The sequence below is a fragment of the Ixodes scapularis genome, unplaced genomic scaffold (genome assembly GCF_016920785.2).
Source record: "Ixodes scapularis isolate PalLabHiFi unplaced genomic scaffold, ASM1692078v2 PGA_scaffold12__126_contigs__length_90152505, whole genome shotgun sequence".
Classification (NCBI taxonomy): Eukaryota; Metazoa; Arthropoda; class Arachnida; order Ixodida; family Ixodidae; genus Ixodes; species Ixodes scapularis.
Genome location: NW_024609838.1, coordinates 7,231,428 through 7,254,015, shown reverse-complemented (window position 1 = coordinate 7,254,015; position 22,588 = coordinate 7,231,428). Strand labels below are relative to the sequence as shown.

Sequence of the window (22,588 nt, the reverse complement as noted above, 5' to 3'; positions counted from 1 at the left end):
CCTTGTCGCGTATGTCCATACTCCAGGGGCTCTAGGCTACACGGCGGGACCAAAGTCAAATTTGGGGGTTTTGCGTGCCAAACCAACGACGGGCATCTGGCACGCCTTAGCGGAGGACTGAGGATTAATTTCGACCACCTGGGGATCTTTTGACGTGCAACCGAAAGCTCGGTTACACGGCGTCTTCTCCGCAATAAGCCTCCGTCAGATTGCGGGCACCTCGGCCGGGATTCGAACCCGCCACATGGGGATCCGTAGGCCAGCGCTCTCGCCTCGGAGCCACCGAGGCGGCTAGCGGGACCAAGAGAGACCAAAAAAACCGAGAAAATGCCGTCGGCTCCGACCGGTCAGCGACTAGCATAGGGCCCCCCCTGGTGTACCCTCCGTGCCATTGGTACAAACTGGAAGGGCATGACAGTTAGTAAAGCAGGTCCCTTCAACCAAATCTAGTTCGTACATCCACTGCCGGGTGACGTCGTTATGTGAGGAAGGTCCATTGGCAGCAAACTTTCTGACCTACATTGAGTGGCTGCATTACTGCAAATGAGGAATTCCCCCTTGAGTTCTCAACCATTACAATGCTAAAACACACACACACACACAGACAAAAAAAGCAACCATCTCTGGCACATGCCAGAGGGAAGACACAATGGGGCAACGACAAAGAGGAACCATGGCGCACGACTTCATAATGAGAGAAAAGAAACAGGCCAGTGTTGATCAGTTGGCAGCATAGATGACATCATGAAAGCTACTATGCAAAAAATAAACCCCAAAAAAACAGCATCAATTTTCAAGAAAAGAAGACAGCTGCCGGTTTTGTAACAAGCTCTCTGTGCGCACCTGCGTGACGAGCAGGCGGGCTTCGTCTGGCAGGGGCCACTCATCTTCGTCCGGCCAGTCCACCTCGTCGCTGATGACGTGCGCAAACAGCTCCTCTGGAGTGTCCCCAAAGAAGGGGACGCAGCCCACCAGGAACTCGTAGAGGATGATGCCCATAGACCACCAGTCCACGGGTTTGCCTGCGTGCAACCAGGGGATGCCGTCACAACTCACACACAGGCCCACATCCAGTGCCAAGGGAACGGAGATGCCACCTTTACATGCTACTTTATTCCCCACTTGCAGTTATGAAACACATGAGCAAAATATAAAAAACTACTAAAACAAAGTGATGCAAACGATAGTAAAGACGGCGAAACGAAAGCCAAGTGGACAAAGCGCGGGAGCAAGCCTGCGGAGGCGTGGTAGCCATGGCAACGGAGGGAGAATGCGCATCTTGGCCAATGGCAGTTGCGCGCACGCTTTGGCCATTCACTGCTTCGCAATCGCGAGGTAGGAAAGTGCCGATCATGCCGAAACTATGTGGCGGACACCATTTTGAAGGACAGGAAGAACAAGAAAAAAAAACTCAGCTTCAATATAAGCCTAAAATAGTGACTGTCCGCCAAGTTTAACAGGAGCAGCAATTGCTCAAAGTCCGGCTCATTTTGCGGCTTGGGCTCAATTTGGAAGCTGCAGAGACCTCCAAAATATCTTTTTTAAAGGGGCCACGCAACAATATTCACTTGGAATGTTTTTCAATTGACGCGAGTTTACTGGCACAAGTGAGACTCAAGCATAATTGCACGCAATGCCACTGACCAAGAAACTCTTTTGTTCCGGTGCAATTTCAAGGACAAAAGCGAATGTTTTCTTTCAATTTCTCCCTCGCAAAACTTGTTGATGTAGCTGGGGGTCGCAGCATCCTCCAGTGACGATACTAGAATGCGGCTCATACAATGACCCGAGCATTCCATCGGCACTCTATTTGGGCTCGTAATAATCGATAACTCGACAAGCACTCGGGTAGGGGCCCGTGCCCAATCGTGCAATGACGACAGTAATCGAACCATAACAATGTCTACAGGAACTCAGCGTGTGTCCCGTGCTTTGTCAACCCCAGGGCGTGGCTATGATCAACATTGGCGACATAGTCAAATCTTGGCACAGCGAACACCACTTTAACGAATTTTTCAAATTAACAAACTTCTAAAAAATCCCGTGCTTACTGTCTATCGTTGTAATGCAAAATGTTTTCACAACATAGTTCAGAATAACAAGCACTATATTTAGCTCCGTATCATGTTAACAACACCTCAGTACTACGAACTCACATTCTGAAGTGTGGGTATTCTTAGGTTTCAGTGAATCTAACACGGCAGCCGGAGCGGCAGGCTAGCAGACGACACGGCGAGCAGACGCCTTGCAAGTTGCAACTCGCTCCCTTGAAAACGCGAGACAGCCAGCGCGAGAGGTAAAAAAAGACAGACTACTATTTCTTTTTTTTTTTTGTTGTTGTTGAAACGATGAGGGGTTTTACCAGTGCAGAGGGCGCAGAGCGCAAGGGCAAGGGTTCGGTCGGCAAGGGCTAGGGAGGCAAGGAGCATGTGCATGTAAAATCTGAGAAAGTGGGGAAAAACAAAAATGCTAGAAAAAATTTTTCGCTTCTTTTTTTTTTTTTTTGTGGAGGAAGCATGGCATGTTGTAACTCTTTTTGCATTGACAATTTTCTTTCTTCTTTTTTTCGTTGACCGCTATTTTATGAAGCACGCCAGTCTACGGTGGCACCGCACTGCCTGCGTCGCCGCATTGGGTTTATCTTTGTCATCCTTGTTCCTCATTTCTGCGTGTGCCCTCAGCCTTGTCAGACGCGGCTTTTTTCGGTGTTTATTGCGTCCACAAAGCAAGCTGGCATTCGTGCTGCAGAAAAAAAAGAAAAAAAAAGGTCTTTCGTGTTGCAAAGTTTGTGCTGCACGCAACAAAAAAAGAAAAAAAAGAAAAGAAAATCACTCATTACTTTAAATAAATGTGCTTTGTCTGATGTTGACTTGAACATCTTCGTGAAATACGCGTTCAAGGACCCACCGCTGTAAAAGTAGGACGTTTTAATCACTGGAAAATAAGTAATTATGGTTAATTTCGCAGTTTTCACTATAACGACCTTTCAGAATAACAAATAATTTTCTAAGGCCCCCTGAAGTTCGTTATACCGAGATTTCACTGTAATGGGCTCCAAATCACGTGGCCGTTTGTTTTGGCAGCGAGTTGACGGCGTGAACACTGCTCGGTTTTCTTTATTTTCTTCCACACCTTCTATTGCATGTGGTGAAAAACGAACAAGTGTTTCAGAGGTAAATAACGACGGGGATTCGTTCCAAGCGGTATTTTCGCAAAGTACAAAAATCGTTGCATCGCCTCTTTAAACATATTTTCTCAGTAATTTGGGCACTGATAATTACAGAGAAGGTAGTTCACGAAATATACAGCCAAAACAAGTAATTTTCCAAAACTGACTTTTTCACAATTTTTCGTCTAAAAGAAAAAAAGCTCGAGCACGGTCAGGCTGGTGGCGTCGGGGGCCAGACAGGGGTACTCACCGTAACCCTGGCGCAGGATCACCTCGGGTGCAATGTACTCCGGGGTGCCGTACACCTGCTTGTCGTTGAACTGCTTCGTCTCCTTGTCCAGATAGCCCTCGTACAGGTTGGTGGCCACTGCGAGGGGTGCCCCCCTGCTTAGCCCCAAGGCACCCAGGGGAGAATGGACGAGCACTTACGGTTCATGAGTCCAACCTTGGACAGCCCAAAGTCCGTCAGTTTGATGTGGCCCATGTTGGTGATGAGCAGACTGCAAGAAACAAAGCGGTGGTCAACAGGGATCAGCCAAAACTGCATCTTCTGTTGGCAATTTGACAAGGACAGACTGAGAGTGGGTTCCAAACGCAACCCACTTGTCCGGCTTGAGGTCCCGGTGCACGATGCCGTAGCTGTGCAGGTACTCGACTGCCAGCACGGTCTCGGCAAAGTAGAACTGGGCGATGTCCACGGGCAGGGGCCCCATGTTCTTCAGCAGGGTGGCCGTGTCCCCCCCCTCCACATACTCCATCACCAGGCACAGGTGACGCTGCACAGGCCAGTTAAACCCTCCCCTCAGTACTGCACACAAACAACACACTGATGGAAGTATGCAGTAGATGCGTTTGTGCCCTTTAATGATTTGTTTTAAAAAATATTTAGCGGTATTGGTGGTGACATAAAACTTTTTTGAAACGACAGTATTCTCTTTCTATTCTATTTAAATCTAATATGCTGACACAAACCCTTCAAACAAACATAAAAAAAAAAAAAAAAAATTGAAGTTGCTTTTAGAAGATACGAAAGAAACAAAGAACCCACCACTATTTGGACTTGGAACATTATTGCGGACAAAAGCGCCGAAAAACCTGAATATATTTTAGATATAACCACAAAACCGAACCCACATTTTGTGCTGCTCCCAAAACAATCATTTGAGGTAAATTTATTAGCGTATTGTTTCCACGCCATAGACAATGCCAGTGTGGTGTGTCGTGTGGTGCGCTCATTCAATCACCGAACTTCCAAATTGTTTCGACCATTTGCAAGCAAACCGTTTCCCATGTTCAGGCACTATTTTGGCCCATACAAACGACGCGTCGATGCGCAACCACGAGCCAAACACGAGACTCGAAAGCACCGCATCACCGCCGGAGCTGGGAAGGGTTCCTCGGCAATCCACGGATAGATGCAGAACCCCCGGTGTTTGTTTGCGAGAGAAGCTGCTGCCATTTCGAGCTATGCTGGCACCGTGTAACGTTTCCACCACATTGAGCCGTGTTAAGAGCGCGTCGTTGGGGGCGCGCCAACCTGGACCCAACAAGAAATGCAGTGGTTACAACGTTGGAGGCGCGCAGCCTGGGCGCACGGGGGCATGGCCAGGCAAAGGGTTGCTGGGCTTGCTCGAATGAAGACGCGTTATTTCTGTGTGCGGCTCAACTCCTACTTATTGCGGGCAAGCGGTATAGCGCCTATCCACAAAGACATTTGCGCAAACTCGCACCTTGGTAGCACGTTATTTGCCACTGCGGAGTAACACTGGCTGGCAACCATGAGGCTCTGTGGAAGGAGCTTCTGGAGGATTCAGATCTGTACAGGGTGCCCCCCCAAATATTTACGAGCTTTTTTTCCCACCGCCAAAATAGACTACCCGTAACCAAATGCACAATCCCTACCTAAATGCAGCGCTACCGGTCCGAACGAACCAAATGCCGAAGTTTCAGCACTGATCGTCATTTTTATTAGAAAGTTACGAGATTTTCCGAAATCTTCAATGGGAAAACGGCGTCCAACAGAGCTCTCAAATACGCGGAGCTCTATGGCGCCAGTTACAGAAAACGGGCAAAAATGAGCCCCATTCGACTTTTGAAAAAGGTGACGGCTAGTGCTGAAACTTTGGCACCTGGCTCGAACCGCTGGCGCGACATCATTTAGGCCGAGAATGAGCTTTCGGCGACGCACGGTTAATGTCCGAGGTGAAAAAAAACCCGTAAACTTTTGTAAGGAACATGCTGTATCTTGAGACTTTGGATATTTTTTTCTAGTTCCGCAGTTTGCTACCGGTTTGGGTATTTCATTATTTGTTTCTGCTCTTTCGCGGTAGAACACAGCACCTGCATGTTTTATAAAGAGTTTTTGAGAGTCTCTCAATGCTCAGTGGCGTCTGCAAGAGACTCCTGGCAACACTGTACGACAAGTGGCGTACGTCTTGGTTGGGGAGTAGGCTGGAGGTCGGGCATCCCTGCGAGGCACGCGACGCAACCTCGCAGAGATGCCAGGGGTCAAGGGAGACAGACACGAAGGCCAGCTGCCCACCTTAGTCTCAAAGCTGCAGAGCATGGAGACGACGAAGGGGTTGTCGGTGAAGCTCATGATGTCCCGCTCGGCAAACACCTGCTCCACCTGGTTGCGTAGCACCAGGTTCTGCTTGTTGATCTTCTTCATGGCAAAGCGCTGCCGGCTCTCCCGGTGGCGCACCAGGTACACCGCCCTGCGACACCGCACGCACTCAGGCACGGCCAGGGCCTTCCGAGTACCCAAAGTTTCTGCCCCGCAGGCTGCTTTTCAGGCATTGCAAAAATCATAGGACATAACAAGCACCCACTTTCCTATCTTAAGCAAGTTCAAAGATACGCCAATGTCGCATCGAGAGCCCAGTCGCCGTGGGCGGCCATATCTCCGCAACCGGAGGACAGCGCGAGTGAAGCGGCTTTAGTGACAAAGACTAGATGTATGGCGCATAATCGATCACTTTTTAATTTTTTTTTTTCAAGAGACCATTTACCGAGAGGCAGACTTGGCATTTTGCCTCCCTAGGCAGCCTTTAACAGTGCCGCCCCCACACCCCCCATGGTCAGTGACCAGTGGGAGCGGACTTCTCAAAATTGCTAAATTCGTAGCTAGATATAAAAATAGAGCCAATTAATTTGGGGATGGCCACAAATTGGCCACCCATCAAATGTTGCCGCCTTAGGCAGCTGCCTACCCTCCCTTTTGGTTAGTCTGCCCCTGCACTTACCATATCTATTCGCATAGTGAAAGCACCCCTCACAACAATAGTGAATGTAGATTTTTTTCTTCTTTCGCCCAATCCAAATACTTTAAAACGCAATTCATATAGAAGGGCATCTGTTTGAAAACAAAGCTTTTTATGGCTCAGCTCAGAGACCGCACAGTTCCATTTCGGGTGCACATCTTATGGAGAAGGGGCAACAATACCAGCCCAGACGAGAAGCACTCGAGGTTCCCCGAGTACTGCCGAGGAGTAAACCAGGGTTTGCCGACAGATTGCTTGGCGAGTTAGCCAAGCCACGATGTCTGCTACAATGTCGTCTGACGCCATTGCCAACCCTAGAAATGAGCTATCATAGCTTTCCATTGCTCTAAAGCAGTGTGTCTTGCCGGCTCAAATTACTTCGTCTTCACTCTTAGCTTTAAACTGTACTGGAGTCCTGGCATTTGCAACGAGTTAAGTTAAAAACCCTGACCTGCTCGCAAGTGCACGCAACTCCATGCTTCGTATCCGATAGCATAGCCGCTGAATAGAAATCACCAGAGTACAAAGTGTTCCCTAGACATCGAAGCGGCACTAATGCGGAAAACTCTGACAATTGAGACAACAGGTGCCAACAGTAATGTGCGTGCAGTTGTGCACTCACCCGTACGCCCCGTTGCTGATGAGCTTGATGGTCTCAAAGTCGTCTTCGCACGGCGTCTTGGCCGGGGCTTTCTTCTCCTCTGGCACAGAGTCTAGCTGCTCCGCCGTCTCCTCTGCCGCCAGGTCTAGACGAACGAGAAGGAGTGCCGTCCTTTCCCTCAAACCACCGCAAGAACTCAATGAGCTTCTATATTTTATAGTGACAGCTTTACAAGTGACAATATGCAGGGATTTTGGTGTCAGCATTAGTTGCTGTCTGTCGTCAAAGTGGAAATTAAAAACTCTTCTCTCCCCTCGTGGTGAAAGGAGAGAGAAGTCGGGAGTTCCCATTGGCTGCGCAAAGAGGGAAGATTATGCGGACCCCTCAACGCACATCGCTGAACGTTAACATTACACCCCCCCTTAACCGCTCAACTACACTGGGAAAACCTACGCCTTCGCTTGCATCGTCAATGCTGCAGTCTTTCTAATGGTGCTACCGTGCCAAGCTCATACTCTGTCCCAGGAGCGAGCGCGGAGGGAACAGCTGGTTTCTGCGGCCCCCCGTGGGTGAACAGCTTCGACGTGGCCAACTCGCAGCAGACGTTTCACCGATTTCATGCTTCGCCGATTCCGGGCTCTGTGCCCAAGAACTTCCCACTCATCGTAACTGGGAACTTCAATGTCGACTTTGGAGCCGCAAGAACGAGTGGTTCCACTGCATCGTCGCAACGAAATTGAACCTCAGTGTGGTGTCCGTCACCACTGCGGACCTCATGCTTACGAAGAATATTGACACGTGCCTCCAGTGCCTCGCCTTGCCAGCTTACTTCACCAATCACCGAACACTTGTGGCAGTTGTCAGTGGCATCCATGATCCACGACGCCAATGTGCATTAACCACTTCGCACCTCCGTTCTCAGGTATATGACAACATCATTTTGCCCGCGTTGCGCGAACGTGCTACAGGTATCACTTATATTTTTGCTCGTTGTGGGTAAAAAAAAGGTGCCATCTTTTCTCTTCCTCAAGAGACGAAAAAGACGTTCCAGGGACAAGAATGAAAGACAGTAGAAACACGAGCACAAAGAATCAAAACACATGCACGGGAGACAAAAACGACAGAAGGCATTATACTTGGAGCCAGATTGTGGGGAAGTCACGAAAGGCTGGCCAAAAGGTTACAAAGTCAAGAAAAGAGCCATCCTTTGTTGGCATTCTGCGTCTCTACACCCGCCATTCACACCCATGTTAGCTCTGGAGGCAAAGCGCTGCCTTTACCTGCAAAGGGGTCCCTGTTGAGGCCCAACTTGCCGATGATGTACTGGGGGATGTCCGTCGAGACTCCCTGCACCACCTTGGCCTGGCCCTCTGCCGCCTCCAGCAGGTGGTAAAACTCCTCCGGGTCAAATTCCTGCAGCAAAGCCAAGCACGTTCTCAGGGGCACTGCCACTTTAGGAAGTCAAGCCTCCGTAGTCCGCTTTTCAGGCATCTGTCACCGTAGCCACAGGTCCCATCACTTCGAGTCAACCAGCTGCACTATAAGCAAAGCCTCGCACATACAAAAACATACACAAAGGACAGAAAGCATAATATAATACAATTGCATAAAAGGGTGAGCACTCACTATGCTAGAAATATCTGACACTTCTCTTTTGTACCCCTCAGTCTTTTTCTAAAAATGAAAAGATTGTGCTCTTATATCTTGGAATCTAGTCAAAGGCCAGTGTGAAATAATCTGTGAAATCGGTCTGACTTTGCTCGAGGTACTAGCGAACTGTGGCCAACTTAGAGCTTGCTCGAAGCAGGGCATTAGACCCCTGAAAGGTAGATTAAGCTCGGTGACCTGCACAAAGGGTCGCCTCCAGGCAGACACGCACCGTAGCCAATAGCGAAGACACCGCACACGTTTTCCCTCAACGTTCGCGGGCAGCTACAGAGGAGCAGCGGGAGACACGACTCACGAGGCACTCGAGCAGACGGGCCGGGCGGGACACAATGAGCAGCAGCTTCCGCACCAGCTTCCTCAGGTGCTGAGCAGCACCCGGGGACTTCTCCTGGCACTGCAACCGCCAGAACAAACACTCCTTGAGTAACCACCAACATGCCTGCTCAACCTCAGTATCCCACACGAAATGCTTGTTTTTTTCACACTGCCTCACTCCGAGCTCGACCCAACAAAATGGGCCATTACCAACATGGCAGACACCAAGCTCAACATCCTGAACCCCCTTTTGTCACCCTGCAATCGCTCATACTCTACATCTTTACTCGTTCTCAGATAAAAGCTACAGGTCAGGGAGGTGTTCAATGACACGAAATGGAAGTAGATTTTACTGAATTTTCAATTAAAAAAAATCTTAACAAAAATTTTAAAAAAGATTCTGGACACAAATGTACCCTAAATTCATCGGAACTCGCCTGTATCGTGTAGTATATTTCTGCAGCTTCATTTGGCATTGGCGTTTTGCCATTCACAATAATAACTATCCCACGACAAATATTGCGACGAAGCATTGCTCAGTAACAGCCGATACTTTGAAATAATTATAGGCCCCTTCCCATAGTCGCTGGAAAACATGGAAGCTTCAGCTGCCACTCCTTTCATAGCTATCGCTGTTATAGAACAATACCCCTCCTTCCTCTAACAAGAACACAAATGGTATGGACTAAACTAGAAACCTAAACAATGACTTTCATCGTAACCCAGAGGTACCGAGAACTGTTGTCCCAAACGAACCTTGACGAGCTAGGAGGTGAACCCCATTTTGTCGCTGGTTCGAGATTTCTAAGGAAACTGAAGTGGTCTCTCCTCAGGACCGTCGACCGTGTGCTCTTACAAAATTTATTTGTAACATCTCGCGTTTTTGCCTTTTATTTCGCCGTCCTGACTTCAGAATTTGGAGTTTTTCGGATAAATCCAATTAACCAAAATTTTACACGTGAGAATTCAACTATTAGCAGACGACTGTCATTCACTGAAAAATGCCTAGTCCCATAGACCATCACATCCTTCAAAATGACCTTGATGCTCTAACTGCGTGGTGCTCAGAATTGCAGATGAACGTTAACCCCACAAAATGTAAGCTAATGTAATATTACCACAATCTAAAACAAATCCTTCTTCTAATATTCATTACTAACGCAGCAACTAGAATCAGTACCATTATACAAATACCTTGGTGTTCATTTTTCTGAAACATTCTGATGGAAGCAACACACTAACAGCATAATCAACAGCTCACTAAAATCACTAGGTTTTTTCTATATCTGTCTCCCATAGCAACTAAAGCACTGGCTTATGAAACAATAATTTGACCTAAACTCGAATATGCAAGCAATCTATGGCATCCACATCAAAATTGCTCGACTACTAAATTAGTCTGTGTAAAACAAGGCTGCCGGATTTATATTAAACAATTTTTTGCCTGAAAGTAGTCTCTGCTTTAAAATTCTATCTTGGTCTTCCTTTATTATTTAACAGGTGCAAAATCAACCGAATGTGGTTTTTCGATGCGATGTATTAGAATAACTCATACTTTAAAAACACCTATTGCCATTCTGCCCATTTCATTTCTCCTCGAACCAATAATTAATGAAAAGTTAAGCAATTCTGTTCTCACACTAATTCTGTTTTTATTTTCTCCCTTCATACTGTCGATAACAGAATCGAATGACTCGCCAGATCAGGTGGTTACTAACTATCATGAGTCGTTTAAAGTTTTATGTTTTATTTTCCTCGTCTATCTTTTGTGTTCAGCTAAAAATGAGTCCCCCTGTGGAACGTGTTAACCCGATTTCACAACTTTTTGTTTGTTAATTACATATATTGCGATCATGCTGTTATGAATGTAGTTTACAGCCAACCCCCCTCACGTACTGCGTCTTTAAAACACGCCTTTGAGGTAAGTAAATTAAATGAAAATAAATAAAAAAATATCCAAAGCCAAGAGAAAAGTCTCGTCGCCTGGCATCCGATTTTCTGACACATCGCATTAAACTCTAAAGCTGACTGAAGCGGGCAGGTTCCATATGAAGTTACGGCGACCATGCGGCAATTTAATTTACGCTGAATAAGGAATACTGAAAACTGGTCGTGGCTCAGGCGTCTGTCAAGCTCGTCTTAGAAAGAAGTTGACAGATTACCTACAACCCCCTCTCCTCGTGTTATGTTGATGCTCTGTCAAGGCCTCGCATCAAAGCCAGACTGCCAGGCGTGTCTCACCTCTGCCAGTAGCTTCTCCAGGCTCTCGTACATCTCGTAGAAGTACTGCGAGGTGACCAACTTGTCCTGGGACTTCTCCAGGCAGTCCCTGGCCAGCTCAATGATCTGGTGGTGGGCAAAGCGGGCCACCGCATCCGAGGCATGCTCCGCATCAAGCTCCCGGTGCTCCACTCCAAACTGCTCCAGACGCTCCTCCATCTGTTTCGTGGCCTGCGACGGGAGAGCACGGTCAGACGCCCCGCAGGAGAGACTCCGACGACTCACCTTGGGGAAGCGCTCCTTGTAGACGCTGTTCATGAGAACGATCTCGTTGTCCAGTCCGGGGGATCGCATCGGGCTACTGCAAGAGCCCGGAGTCGGGGTCGCCCAAGTTGCTTTACGAAAGGCGATCGCCGACCACACTCAATTCACGGTAAAGCGAGAGAACACACGAGCGATGAAACTGGGCGCCCGCACCACAGGCGCACCGTGCGGCTTTTTCAGAACACACCAAATCTGAGCGACGCGCTGCCGGCATCGGCTGCTATGGATACGGCGCCCGTTTTGTTGCTCAAGTGTCTCCCGTTTAAGTCGGCAACTGGCCAACAGCACTCTCAGACTGCTTCAATGTTTGTAGTGTGCATGCCACAAGTGTCCCGCACTTCTTTCCCAGTTGCCTCTCCTCAGAGACAGACATGCCCCACAGTGAGGACACGCTCCGCTCAGCTGGCGCACTTAATCTGCTGCCCAGACTTCGCGCATTACTGCGACCGAATGCGTCTCCGTTGAAATGCACCCCTATGACCAATGTCGCATGTTAAACCTTACGAGGAAAGGAAGAGAGTTACATGCGCACCAATGCCAAGTTATGTCCCATGCCTGTCGTATGGCATATTTAGTAGCACCATTTGATAATGCACACCCCCAATAGTCTCGTAACGCTAGAAAAGATCCTGCCGAATAATGCGCGTGACATTAATTTCTCTCCCAAAGGCCATGCCAGTTAGTCACAATTTTGGAGAAGCACATGTTATAAGGCGGGATATGCTGGGGGTGGTTTTCTTTTGAGATATGATCGAGGGTTCCTGTTAACACTGAGCTCCTTTCTCGGAAGAAAGATGCGAGAGCACTTGGGACGAGCGAGGGGTGGGATCCCGACCTAAGGCTGCGCGAGCGAGGCCTGATGACTGGCGACGTGTGGCAGTGCTCTTCCTCCAGGCCCGGGTTGCTCTCGTTGCTACTGAAGTGGCGCATGTGCACGTGCGGCTGGTACTGATGGGACAGGTGGTGCTGCTGGGGCCCTTCCTCCGGGGCCGGCTGGCAGGCCAGCAGGTGCAGCTTCTCCTGGCTGGAGCACTGGGACTGGGCCCATGGGAACAAAGACACAGCCCTCCTTGTCAGAGATCCCTTTACTGGGGCAGTGTGCCCACGGATCTCTGACGCTCCTGTTGCACAGTGGCAAGCGTCGAAACAAGCCCCCCCCCGTGCAACAGCGAATGCTTCCGCGCACGTCCCTTCTAGACGGACCGCCGTAAACATTTGCAGCTGCCGCCAGAAAGCCATGTTTTTCTGGCAACTAGAGCCGTGCAGCCAAAACTGCCGGCACTAGACGAGGTTAAAATAAACCTCGTGTAAAACTTGCTGGCTGCTGAATATCAGGAAGACAGTTGGTGGTAGGCTAACAATGGCTGTTTAATAGAAAAACTGAGATTAAAAATATTTGGAGATGTATTATTAAACAGCCCCATGTTGTTTTCTTGGCATCAATGTAATAGCCAACCTAGGGCACATCAACACTCCCGGCCATGGCATTTGTTTGGCCATCATCAGGGTGTAAGACATATAAATATTTCTGCAAACAATGCGCGTATCGCACATGCCAGATAAAGTCCTCTCCTCGCAATGGTTGCAAACACCGCCACCAGGTGACTCCTTGATAGTATGCGGCTAATGGCAGTCTGTTGAGGGCCCGATTTTGCACGCTTCTGATTAGGTGACAAGATTGCTTTTAAAGTCGTTCTAAAGCGATAGGTTTACTGGTGAGACTTTGCAGGGATTTTGGTGTCGGCATTTGCTGTCTGTTGTTGCAGCGGAGATAGAAAAACCTTTCTCTAGCCTCGTAGTGCGAGGAGAAAAGTCGAGTGTTCCCATTGACTGCGCTGCGTGAAGAGGGAAGAGAGAAGAGCTCCGACGACCCACTGATAACGGCGCGACGACGAGAGAGCGTCGTCTGCTAACGATAACTTCAAGACAGATGTTTTCAAACATTACTCGTGTTACATGAAATCTCACTTTGGCAGTATCCAGTCGCTATGCATAATGTTGAGGGTTTTAGAAACTTCAATGCGTTCAATTTCACAATTACATTTTTACTACTTGAACGAAACCCTCAGCGTAAGATATGTTCTGCCAAAACTTGTCGCCTTGCACCCATCTTTTTCGCAGATCTCCGCCTCGTTTCTCTGCGTACGCCCCCCGTTCGGCTCATCGTTGAACATCAACATCAACGAGTTGACCAAAGCGATAGCACCTTCGAGCAATGTGGACAAGATGGTGTTGTCACACACCATCCTTAGGTATGTGACGACACAATTTTGCCATCATTGCACGAATGTGCTGTAGCCATCACTTTCACTTTTTTGCACATTGTGAGCAAAAGAGCCACCCTTCACTGGGTGCGCCACATCATGTAGAACTTGGGGCTTGTGCTACGTGCATTGCAAATACACTGCCTCGTCATTCACCCTAGTTTTTGCCTCAACGGTGGCAATAACTTTTTTGGACATATTGAAGCGGAGATCTCTGGCAAGGTGCTCAAGCCAGTGTCCATCAAGGTTAGAGCAGACGAGCGGAATGAGCACATGCCCGTGCGCCTTGAGACTTTGTTTGTGTTTTGTTTGTTTCTATTTTACTCAGTCGCACCGTCTGGACGGCAGATACGCTGTCGACTGAGCCTACTCAGGCACGCGCCAACAAGACCTCATCTGGTTGAGCGCGTTGCGACGTTTGTCGTCCTCACCAGGCAAGGCTCGACCATACACACAGAGGCTCAAGGTCATCTTCCCCTCGCAACTAAGCAGCAGACCCGTCCCAAATGCTTTGGACGTGTAGCAACAACTGTTGGGGAAGGCAAGAATGCAGGACACTCACAGAGACGTTAGAGCTTCCGGGCGTGTTGGTCCCATAGCCGGAAGATGGCAGCGAAGCCACCGACCATCGCCGGCCGTCCGCCCTGCACAAACGCCACAAGTGCAGTCAGCCTTGACACTATCCCTCCAGACACCCTCGTTGTGTCCCAATGCCCTTCTCACAAACCTTGGGGGTAGCTAATAACCTAGTTAATCAAATCAGACTCCTAGGGCACAAAGGGAGGTTGTTTCCAAGCAAAGCCATTTGTAAAAGGGATTTTGTTATTACTGAATCTTTCTAACCATAAATCACACACGCACACACAACAAATGGATCTATATCTCAGTCCCGTAAATAACTGCGTTCGTATCGCTTCCGCACTATGCGCGCTCGATGCGATAAAACCATAAAGCGTGTCCCCGAGACAAAGTTAAGGAAAAGGGGTAACTGGGCAGACAGAAAGCGATAAGCCCACAAGTGGACGGCCGTCGACGAGTGCCTCCGGCGGAGAGATAAAGCTCCGCACAGAGAGTGCTATCGTCCCGACAGGTTCTGCAGGGTTGGACCTCAATGGGCAGGCCGCCCCTGGTCGAAGATTTGTCATGCAAATGCCATGCACGCACGGCCGGCAGAGCGCAAATGCTTTCCCAGATAGCGCTTGCTGCGAACGCTCTCTGTCCAAAAACAGGGCACGAACCCTAGCTTCCAAGAAGGCTGCACGTTCCAAGCATTTGAATACCTACGAAAGAAGAAATCTGCTCTCCGCATTGGTTTACGTCTGGCAGTTACGACCCAGTTGGAATTGTGAACCTGTGCAAAGTTATGCTTTTGCTCACCCTGTACTTCTTGCCTGAACTGACAACCTCACTGGCTCGAGTTCGTCCTAAAGCGGTTGAGCGCGGCATAGTCTCGACATAGACCCGAGACTGGGAACAAGGCGAGCCCTCGTGTTTCGGTAAAAAAACAAGAGGGCTCCAAGTGCCAAACCAACAAAGGACACCTAGAATACCAGAGCGAATAACCGAGGAATAAGTGAAACCACCCGAGATTCTTTTGACGTGCAACCGAAATCTCGGTTACACGGCGGCAACGATGGGCCTCCGTCATGTTGCGGGCACCTTAACAGGGACATTAACCTGCCGCCTGGAGATCCGTAAGCCCGTATTTTATATATGGTTCTATTGTATCCACCTTTCCCTTTAATTCCGTTTCCTCAATCTTGGAGTTTGGGTAGACATTACTAGAAAACCCAACAAACCACTCGAGCACCTCCGCTGCATGACTGAGGGGTGCAATTCGGCGAATGGTCCCGCGTGGCTCAAATATCAAGCGGTCGCCCCTCCGTTCGTGCGGTCTTAGATTGAACCACAACACCAGTCCCAGCACGCTCGGTCAACGCAATTTTTTCTGCACGCGAGTCTCTCCACGGACCTCCACTGCCGTTGCGCGAACGCTAGTGACGGACACTTCGGTGCATCTGCGTCCCCGCATATCAAACTAGGGGCACCTCCACCCTCGCCACAAGCACAAGCCACAGATGTATCGGTAAGAGAAATGAGCCCAATGCTCGAGTCTCTTCCAGTTACCAAAGCCCTTTCATGACACGCAGTCATTTCATTGGTGCTGTCTTTGAGGTAGACCGCACGTGAATGTTGCACTATCTTCTGAGCACTGCACAGTTTGCCCCAAACCAGACCATTGCTCTGCATCATGCATGTTCAACCACTTCTACTGTTCCCTCCCGGTTAATCGTAAAAATATCAAGAGCTGCAGATTTTACTTAGCCAAGCTCTGCATCATTATTTGTTGAAGGAAGGATATGAGTGCAGTCGTTACAATATACTTACAGTGAAATACTACTCGAACAAACTTTGAGGGACCTCTGGAAAAAGTTTCTATAATTGAAAGTTCACTCAACCAAATGCATTGGGCACAATGGGGTCTTGTTAAAAAGAATTCAACAATAGTGTGTTTAAGTGGAATTTGTTTATGTGGTATTTCACTGTATGTTTTGAAAGAAAGAGAGAGAGCGAGAGTAATAAAAAGACCCACTTTTTGACGGGTGCGAATGCAAAGTGCTGACACGGGGACATGTTCCGGGGGCTGTCGAGGGGGCTGCCTGTGTGGAGAGAGATGCGTGCGGTTGGGGTCAGCCACGGGGTGTCAGGGGTGTCGCGTGTTGGGGCACTCACTCTGGGGAATCGGGGAGTGGCACCGGGGGAGGGTGGGCGACGTGTTGCAGATGAGGCTCTTGCGCGCGGAGCACCGACTGAAACGGCAAGCAATCGACCCCGCACACTTCAGCTGCCCCACCCAATCATCTCTCAGACACAAGACTCCAAACTGGGGAACAAACACCGTCGGCACATAATGTCACAAGAAGCCGACAAGTGCAAAAGGCCTCTCGTCGGAGACAGTCGACGCGCCGCTTGTAGAGCGCCTGAATGTCTCATGAGTCATTATGTTTGCACTATCGTGTTTACCAAACGAGCAAAGATAAACAAAGAGAAAACTTCATACAGCCAGTTTGTAATATTAAACGGAATAAATTAGAGAGTGAATCAGTGAGAAGAAATCAAAGGCCCTACCCAGCTGAGATTGCACTCCAAAGTCCACACAAAATATTATTCCATACTGAGATCCAGCAAATCTGTTGTGGGTCCCGCATCACCTGACAGCAACAAAAGGCTTTTTGCTTCCTCGTTCAGCATACAGCACTACTTGACACGAGCATATGCAAGTGGACAGCGAGCAGCACCGGCTAGTTGAGGCAGCTTGGCGACCTCACCTCAACTGCAAGCTTCAAATCTCCCACCTAAGTAAAGGGATTGTCACCATAATCTTTGGAATAAAGAGTGCACACAAAGGCCTAGTCTAAGTTTTGGTGGAAAGTAGAGGGGCTCCCAGGCGTCTCTTTAGTGCGAAAAAAGCTTTCAAGCTCGTCCATTAACTGTGGAAGTACACAAAAGAAAAAGGGATAGGGTGAAGGCAATGCTTCATGGACTTGGTGCTTCGAAGGAGAGGTAAATCAAGCATCAATCAATTGAGGTCTCGAGATAATTTGACATGAACAAACTAGCCCGACTCACCTGCCTCGCCTGGGGACATTCAACTCTTTCTGCAAAGACAGAAAAAAAAAAGTTTTTTTTAGAAACAGCAATATAAAAACAAACAATAATGACAGGTACAAACACAACGGAAGAAAGATTTCAGTAAAAATTTGATCAACTGGTTGACCAAGTAAGAATGTGGAAAACAGTGGCTATCGCAAAAGACATGCAAAAAGGACCCTCATACAATTTTTTAAGGTCCTATACTTAGCATCAACTTATCGGTGCTATACTATCAAGGCTAGCGTTGCTACCGCAATGCTCAAACTCTGTCAAAGTGTATGAGCAAATGAGGCGCAACACGAGGCAACGTGCTCAGCAGTGCAGGGCTGCAGCACTGTGGAGGCTATGCTAGCCTGGACAGTGTAGCACCAAATGGTTGACGCCGAGCATAAGAAAAGTTACTTCCTTTGGGGTCACTGAAAATGTGGGTATAAGTGTCAAAATAATATTTTGGCATCTCTTAAAATGTTTTAGTACGATGGTTTCAGGCAGCCAAAGCATAGACGCACATAAATACCCCAATAATAACTACAGCAATGCCTTTAAAGCATTACATAATTTAGAATTCTAATGGGCCTGCAAGCATGGGTGTACCAACCAGCGGGTCAAGGGGGCATTGCCCTCCTAGTTCTCAGAGTGGGGGGGGGGCAAGGCATGTCTTTTGCCCCCCTCTGAAACAGCCGCCACTGGCCACTGGGCAGGGGCAAGCACTGGCTGGCGGCGCCCAAGGTATACCAAGGGCACTGCCCCCCTGCCCCGGAGGGAAGTGGGGGGGGGGGGGGGGAGCTGGTTGGTTTCCCCACTCAAAAAGAAGTTGGTACGCCACTGGCTGCTAGTCTTAATTTCTGAAGATAGATGTAATAAGTGTATTACTAGCAAAATGTCAACTGTCATTGCATAGTAGAATAAACTAGTTATGCTCCATGCACAAACATGGGCAGAGATAACAAGAGCATGGCTCAATCAGCAGATCTGGGTCCTTTTCTACACCACCAGCATGCAAGAACACTTCCATATAGCCAGACTAGAGCTGTGGTAGTCCATTATTTTCCCAGCAGTGAGATCCCAGTGGCTTAGCTGGGCGGCCCTGCAAGCTCTCCGAAGCACCCCTCTGCCAGCCTTGTGGGAGAGCATTTCTATGCTGGGCCTATGTGCTATAGGGATTCCCTCCCTCAGCAAGGATGATTGCTGGCAAGGGGGTCCCTCTCCAGGCATCCAGTCAATGTTCCCCTTTGTCCAGCTTAAAAGGGAGCACAGTGAAGCACTCATTCCCGTCGCTGAACGGAGAACAACTAGCCCAAGAGGAATGCGACCTCCCTCCGTAAGATTCTATACCAGCTCTCCTCACACCAGAGCGAGGCAGGGACTGCCAAGGATCGTGATCAGGAGCCCATACCCTGGTCACACTGCACCAATTCAGCCGAACAGCTGAATTGGTGCCAAGAAAAAGTGCCAAGAGTGATTCTTCTAAGACACAATTTCGAACAAAAGCTGTTGAGAATTTATGAAGAAAGGAAGAAGTAGGGAAAACTGATGGACAACTTGCGTAATTCATCCGAGACTGGTAAACAAAATACAAGAGGACAGCTAAGACTGCTTACATGTAGGAATGCAAAACATTTATATACACAGTGTACTCCTACAAGCAGTGCACCCCACTATCCTTTGCAAAGGCTGGCTGGGCTCTGGGTAGCGGTGGGTGAGCACTGCTGTGGCGGCGTCACATGGAAGCGTCGCCAGGGGTGTGGGGTGGCGTCCCTTAAAACTGCAGTAATGTTTGGAGGTGGGCTAGTCGGTGATGCATTGTAATTTCATTTCAGCGCTGTGTCTGTGTCCCTTCTTCTACTCGTCCTTGTGTTCGTTTGCGCTGTTTTATTTCTATGTTTACAATTCCTTAAAACTATCAGGCGTGTGGGCCGCGTCGCAGCCAAAGCCGTTAAGGCTCTGGCCTCGTTGCAGAAGAGCCGTTACGGCGCGGAGGGAATTTCTCTGCCGTTTTTTGCGGTTACGGACAACGCCGGCTCCACTCCATGGAACAGTTAATGCTTTCGCATTAAAAGATGGACAAGCAAAGCACGCACAGCATCGAAATAGAGAGACGGTGCGTGGGATTCACCATTTCTACATTGTCCAAGCCTGGGATACAGGATAGGATGGACTCATTGAAACAGGAATTGAGCTTACAATTATGGCAAATCTAATGAAGCCGCTATCAGTATCCGACAGCTTGCACAGCCAATACGCGTTACAAGAACCACAAAGGTTCAAATCACCCCAAACTGTGGCGACCGTCATCTCTGAAATTAGACACCTTGCGACTGGGGACAAGGAGCTTAATTGGCGTTAAGCTCCTTGTGACACATGGCCGGAATGCCCCGACACTCGTGTGTCGAACAAACGCGAGACCCAGTGCAGCCTACCCTAGTTAGCATCGCTGCATTCTCTCGTGCGGAAAAACGCTCGGGGTTGCCTCGATGCGCAGCATGCGGCTGAGGTCTCCCAAAACCGGGTCGCCCCACCTGGCAGCAGTGCCAAGTGTGCGCAGATCGCGCGACCCAGACCCGAGTTTACCGCCGGAGCCGTGTAGGGTTCGCTGTGGCGGGTCCGCTCACCTTGAGCTGGAGCACCGACGACAGGTTGATGGGCAGGGCTAGGGTCAGGCTCCGCTTCCTGAGCAACGATTCGCTCGCGCTGCGGCAGATGCCGCTCACGCCGAGCTCGGGGTCGTCGGACGACGCACCGTCGCCCGCGAGCGCGTCGCCAACGTCGCGACGACCGGTCATCGGGGGCGAGTTGTTGTTGTTCCACTTGTTCATGGCCGATGTGTCCAGACGTCCGCCGCAAAACAGGCGGTCTACCACGCGACTCGTGTCCGCAAAGTCGCCGGCATCGTAGACGTCGAGACGCCGGTCGGGCTCGCCTGCTGGTTCCCCGGTAAATAAACTCGCATTCGTTGCAGCGCAGATAGAGTATTTGGACGCGTGTAGAAACGAGCTACGCTCGAAAAGGCAGGATCGTAGGGGGCGCGAGGCTACGGTCAACCGACGACACGCCAAAACAGCGCGCCGCTCTATCGATCGATCCTCGGGAAATTAACGAATCGACGAAAACAGGACGCGGTGTCTGCTTCTTCGGAGCTTCTTTGCGAGACAGCGTGGAAACGAAGCGGCACTGTCAGAGTCTTCCAGCCGGCACGGGGAGGAGAGGCGGACTCGAGCGAGACGACGAAGAGAAGCCCGACGGCTGCGGCGAACGCGGCAGCAGCCGCGGCATCGACGCGGCAATAAAGAAACATCGATCGAGGCGAGAACCGCCTCATCGGAAGCATGTTGCTATCTGCAAGGTCGCTCGACCGATCGCCGCTAGCACGGGCCGACCAGGAACCCGTTTCCGATAGGGCTCGAGAAAAAAAGGGACACGAGAATAGCTCGAGGAGCATTAGAGAAACCCGAGATTGTCATTTTTCTTTTTTTTTTTTTGGTTCGCTCGTTGCCGGCTCTTTTTGCCTCCCGATTGCCCGCAGCTTATTTACACGTATGCCGAGCGAGCCAGCCGACGGGAGTTTCTGAACGGGCGGGGGAGGCTGGCGGAAAGACTACAGCGCAGTAGAAACATGGTCGCAGTGGCGCTGCCGCAACGAGTAGTTGCATCCAACGTCGGGGAAAAAAAAAAAAAAGAGGCGAAATTTGAGAAGAAAACGACCGCTTATCTGGGAGGGGGGGACGCTCGGAAATCGGAGGCCGGGGATGGACGAGGGTGGAGGAGATCGGAGGCAACGTCCGCCCACACTAGGTCATCGTGATCCGGAGCGACGAGTGCGGACTCCAGAAGACACTCCACCGCCGCGCTCCACCCACACCAACGCCGTCCAAGGTGATGCACATCGTCCCAAACCGTGGGCCGCTCTCTCCTACTCTCTTGTTTCTCCGCGAGCTCGCTCAGCTCGTCACGCCGGAGGCCCGTAGGCCCGTGGTCCGAACCGTGGGCACCCGAGAAAACCGCACGCAGACAGCTTTTTCGCAGACGTCCGTGCCGCTGCTGCGGAACTCTCCTGGCGACGAGAGTAGTTGCACAAGGCACAAAGGGAGAGGAGGGTAAAAAGAGCGAGGGAGAAAGCAATGAACGAAAGTCACGTGCGACGACGCCCTTTCTTTTTGTTTTGACTCTTCCTCGTCGTTTTCCTCTTTTTTTTTCTGTTTTCTTTTTCCCCACCCCCGGAGGCTGCTTTATGCTTTTTCATACCGCGTTCGTTCCAGCTGATCCAAAAAGAAAACAGACGCACACACACGGAGAATGTGACGTCACGACCGTATTAGCCGGCGTTTTGTAGACATGCGCACAAAACCGGTCAATGGCTGCCCTCTTCCAGGAGCGGGAACAATCGAAGCCGCCGTTTCTCCATCTTCCCATTCCTCGGTGGTGCATCAGCCGTGTGCCTTTTTTCTTGCTCTCTTTGCTCTTTGAATGTCTCGTTCCTCGCCTGCCGAGAAATCTTCCGTTTCCTTCGGAGGAACTTTTCAAAATAACCGTTTCATCATCCTAACCAGAGGAAGGAAGGCGTGGAGAAGGGAATTCCCAGAGAGGGCCGCACTTTCTCTGTAGCTCGTTTCAAAAACGACCTCGGCCGAACCCCCGCCCTGCCCTTCCCCCGCATGGGCACAGCCGCTACAGCACAGCGTGTGTTGTCGTTTGATGCCCCGCGCTGCATTGAGTAAACGCTAAGAAAAGTATAGCTGACCAGTGGCAAACGGGTGCAACACTGGGGAACTCTTCGCAGACATTTGAATAAAATACGTAGGTAAGTATAAATATCTAGGAGTATGGACTATATAAGGGTTAACAGAAAAAAAAATTGCTAAAGAAAGGAAAAAGGAACGCAGAAATTATGAAGCATGGCGAACTATGGAATTAAAATAGACATGAGGTTGCTAGGGGAATATGGAAAGAAAAAAAAATATATGTCCAGTTGACTTTAGAGACCTGGCAGAGGAGCGTGGGCAGACCGGCACTGGGGCCGCATTGGAATACACCAAATGAAGGAGTTGCAGGGAGACCTGGGCTGGACATCTTTCGTGGTCGGAGAGGCGATCAGTAAGTTGAACTTCGAACA

The 22,588-nt window shown here is 49.6% G+C and overlaps 1 protein-coding gene across 6 annotated transcripts in view; it reads right to left on the bottom strand.

Annotated features, from left to right (window-relative positions):
- LOC8041025 (microtubule-associated serine/threonine-protein kinase 3) overlaps positions 1–22,588 on the bottom strand; it is a 171,899-nt gene that overhangs the window by 14,746 nt on the left and 134,565 nt on the right. For 2 of the 6 annotated variants that reach the window (XM_042289402.1, XM_042289400.1), the window contains 15 exons: positions 17,455–17,483; positions 16,558–16,634; positions 16,418–16,484; positions 14,387–14,468; positions 12,396–12,598; positions 11,522–11,597; positions 11,258–11,467; positions 8,997–9,095; positions 8,314–8,446; positions 7,055–7,178; positions 5,712–5,886; positions 3,773–3,945; positions 3,599–3,669; positions 3,420–3,536; positions 844–1,022 (listed from right to left, as the gene is read on the bottom strand). In XM_042289402.1, coding sequence (XP_042145336.1) covers positions 844–1,022; positions 3,420–3,536; positions 3,599–3,669; positions 3,773–3,945; positions 5,712–5,886; positions 7,055–7,178; positions 8,314–8,446; positions 8,997–9,095; positions 11,258–11,467; positions 11,522–11,597; positions 12,396–12,598; positions 14,387–14,468; positions 16,418–16,484; positions 16,558–16,634; positions 17,455–17,483 — 1,815 coding nt within the window. Of the gene's footprint in view, positions 1–843; positions 1,023–3,419; positions 3,537–3,598; positions 3,670–3,772; positions 3,946–5,711; positions 5,887–7,054; positions 7,179–8,313; positions 8,447–8,996; positions 9,096–11,257; positions 11,468–11,521; positions 11,598–12,395; positions 12,599–14,386; positions 14,469–16,417; positions 16,485–16,557; positions 16,635–17,454; positions 17,484–20,090; positions 21,552–22,588 lie in introns of those variants that run through there. The other 4 variants (XM_042289403.1, XM_042289401.1, XM_029971428.4 and 1 more) reach the window with 3 other exon arrangements.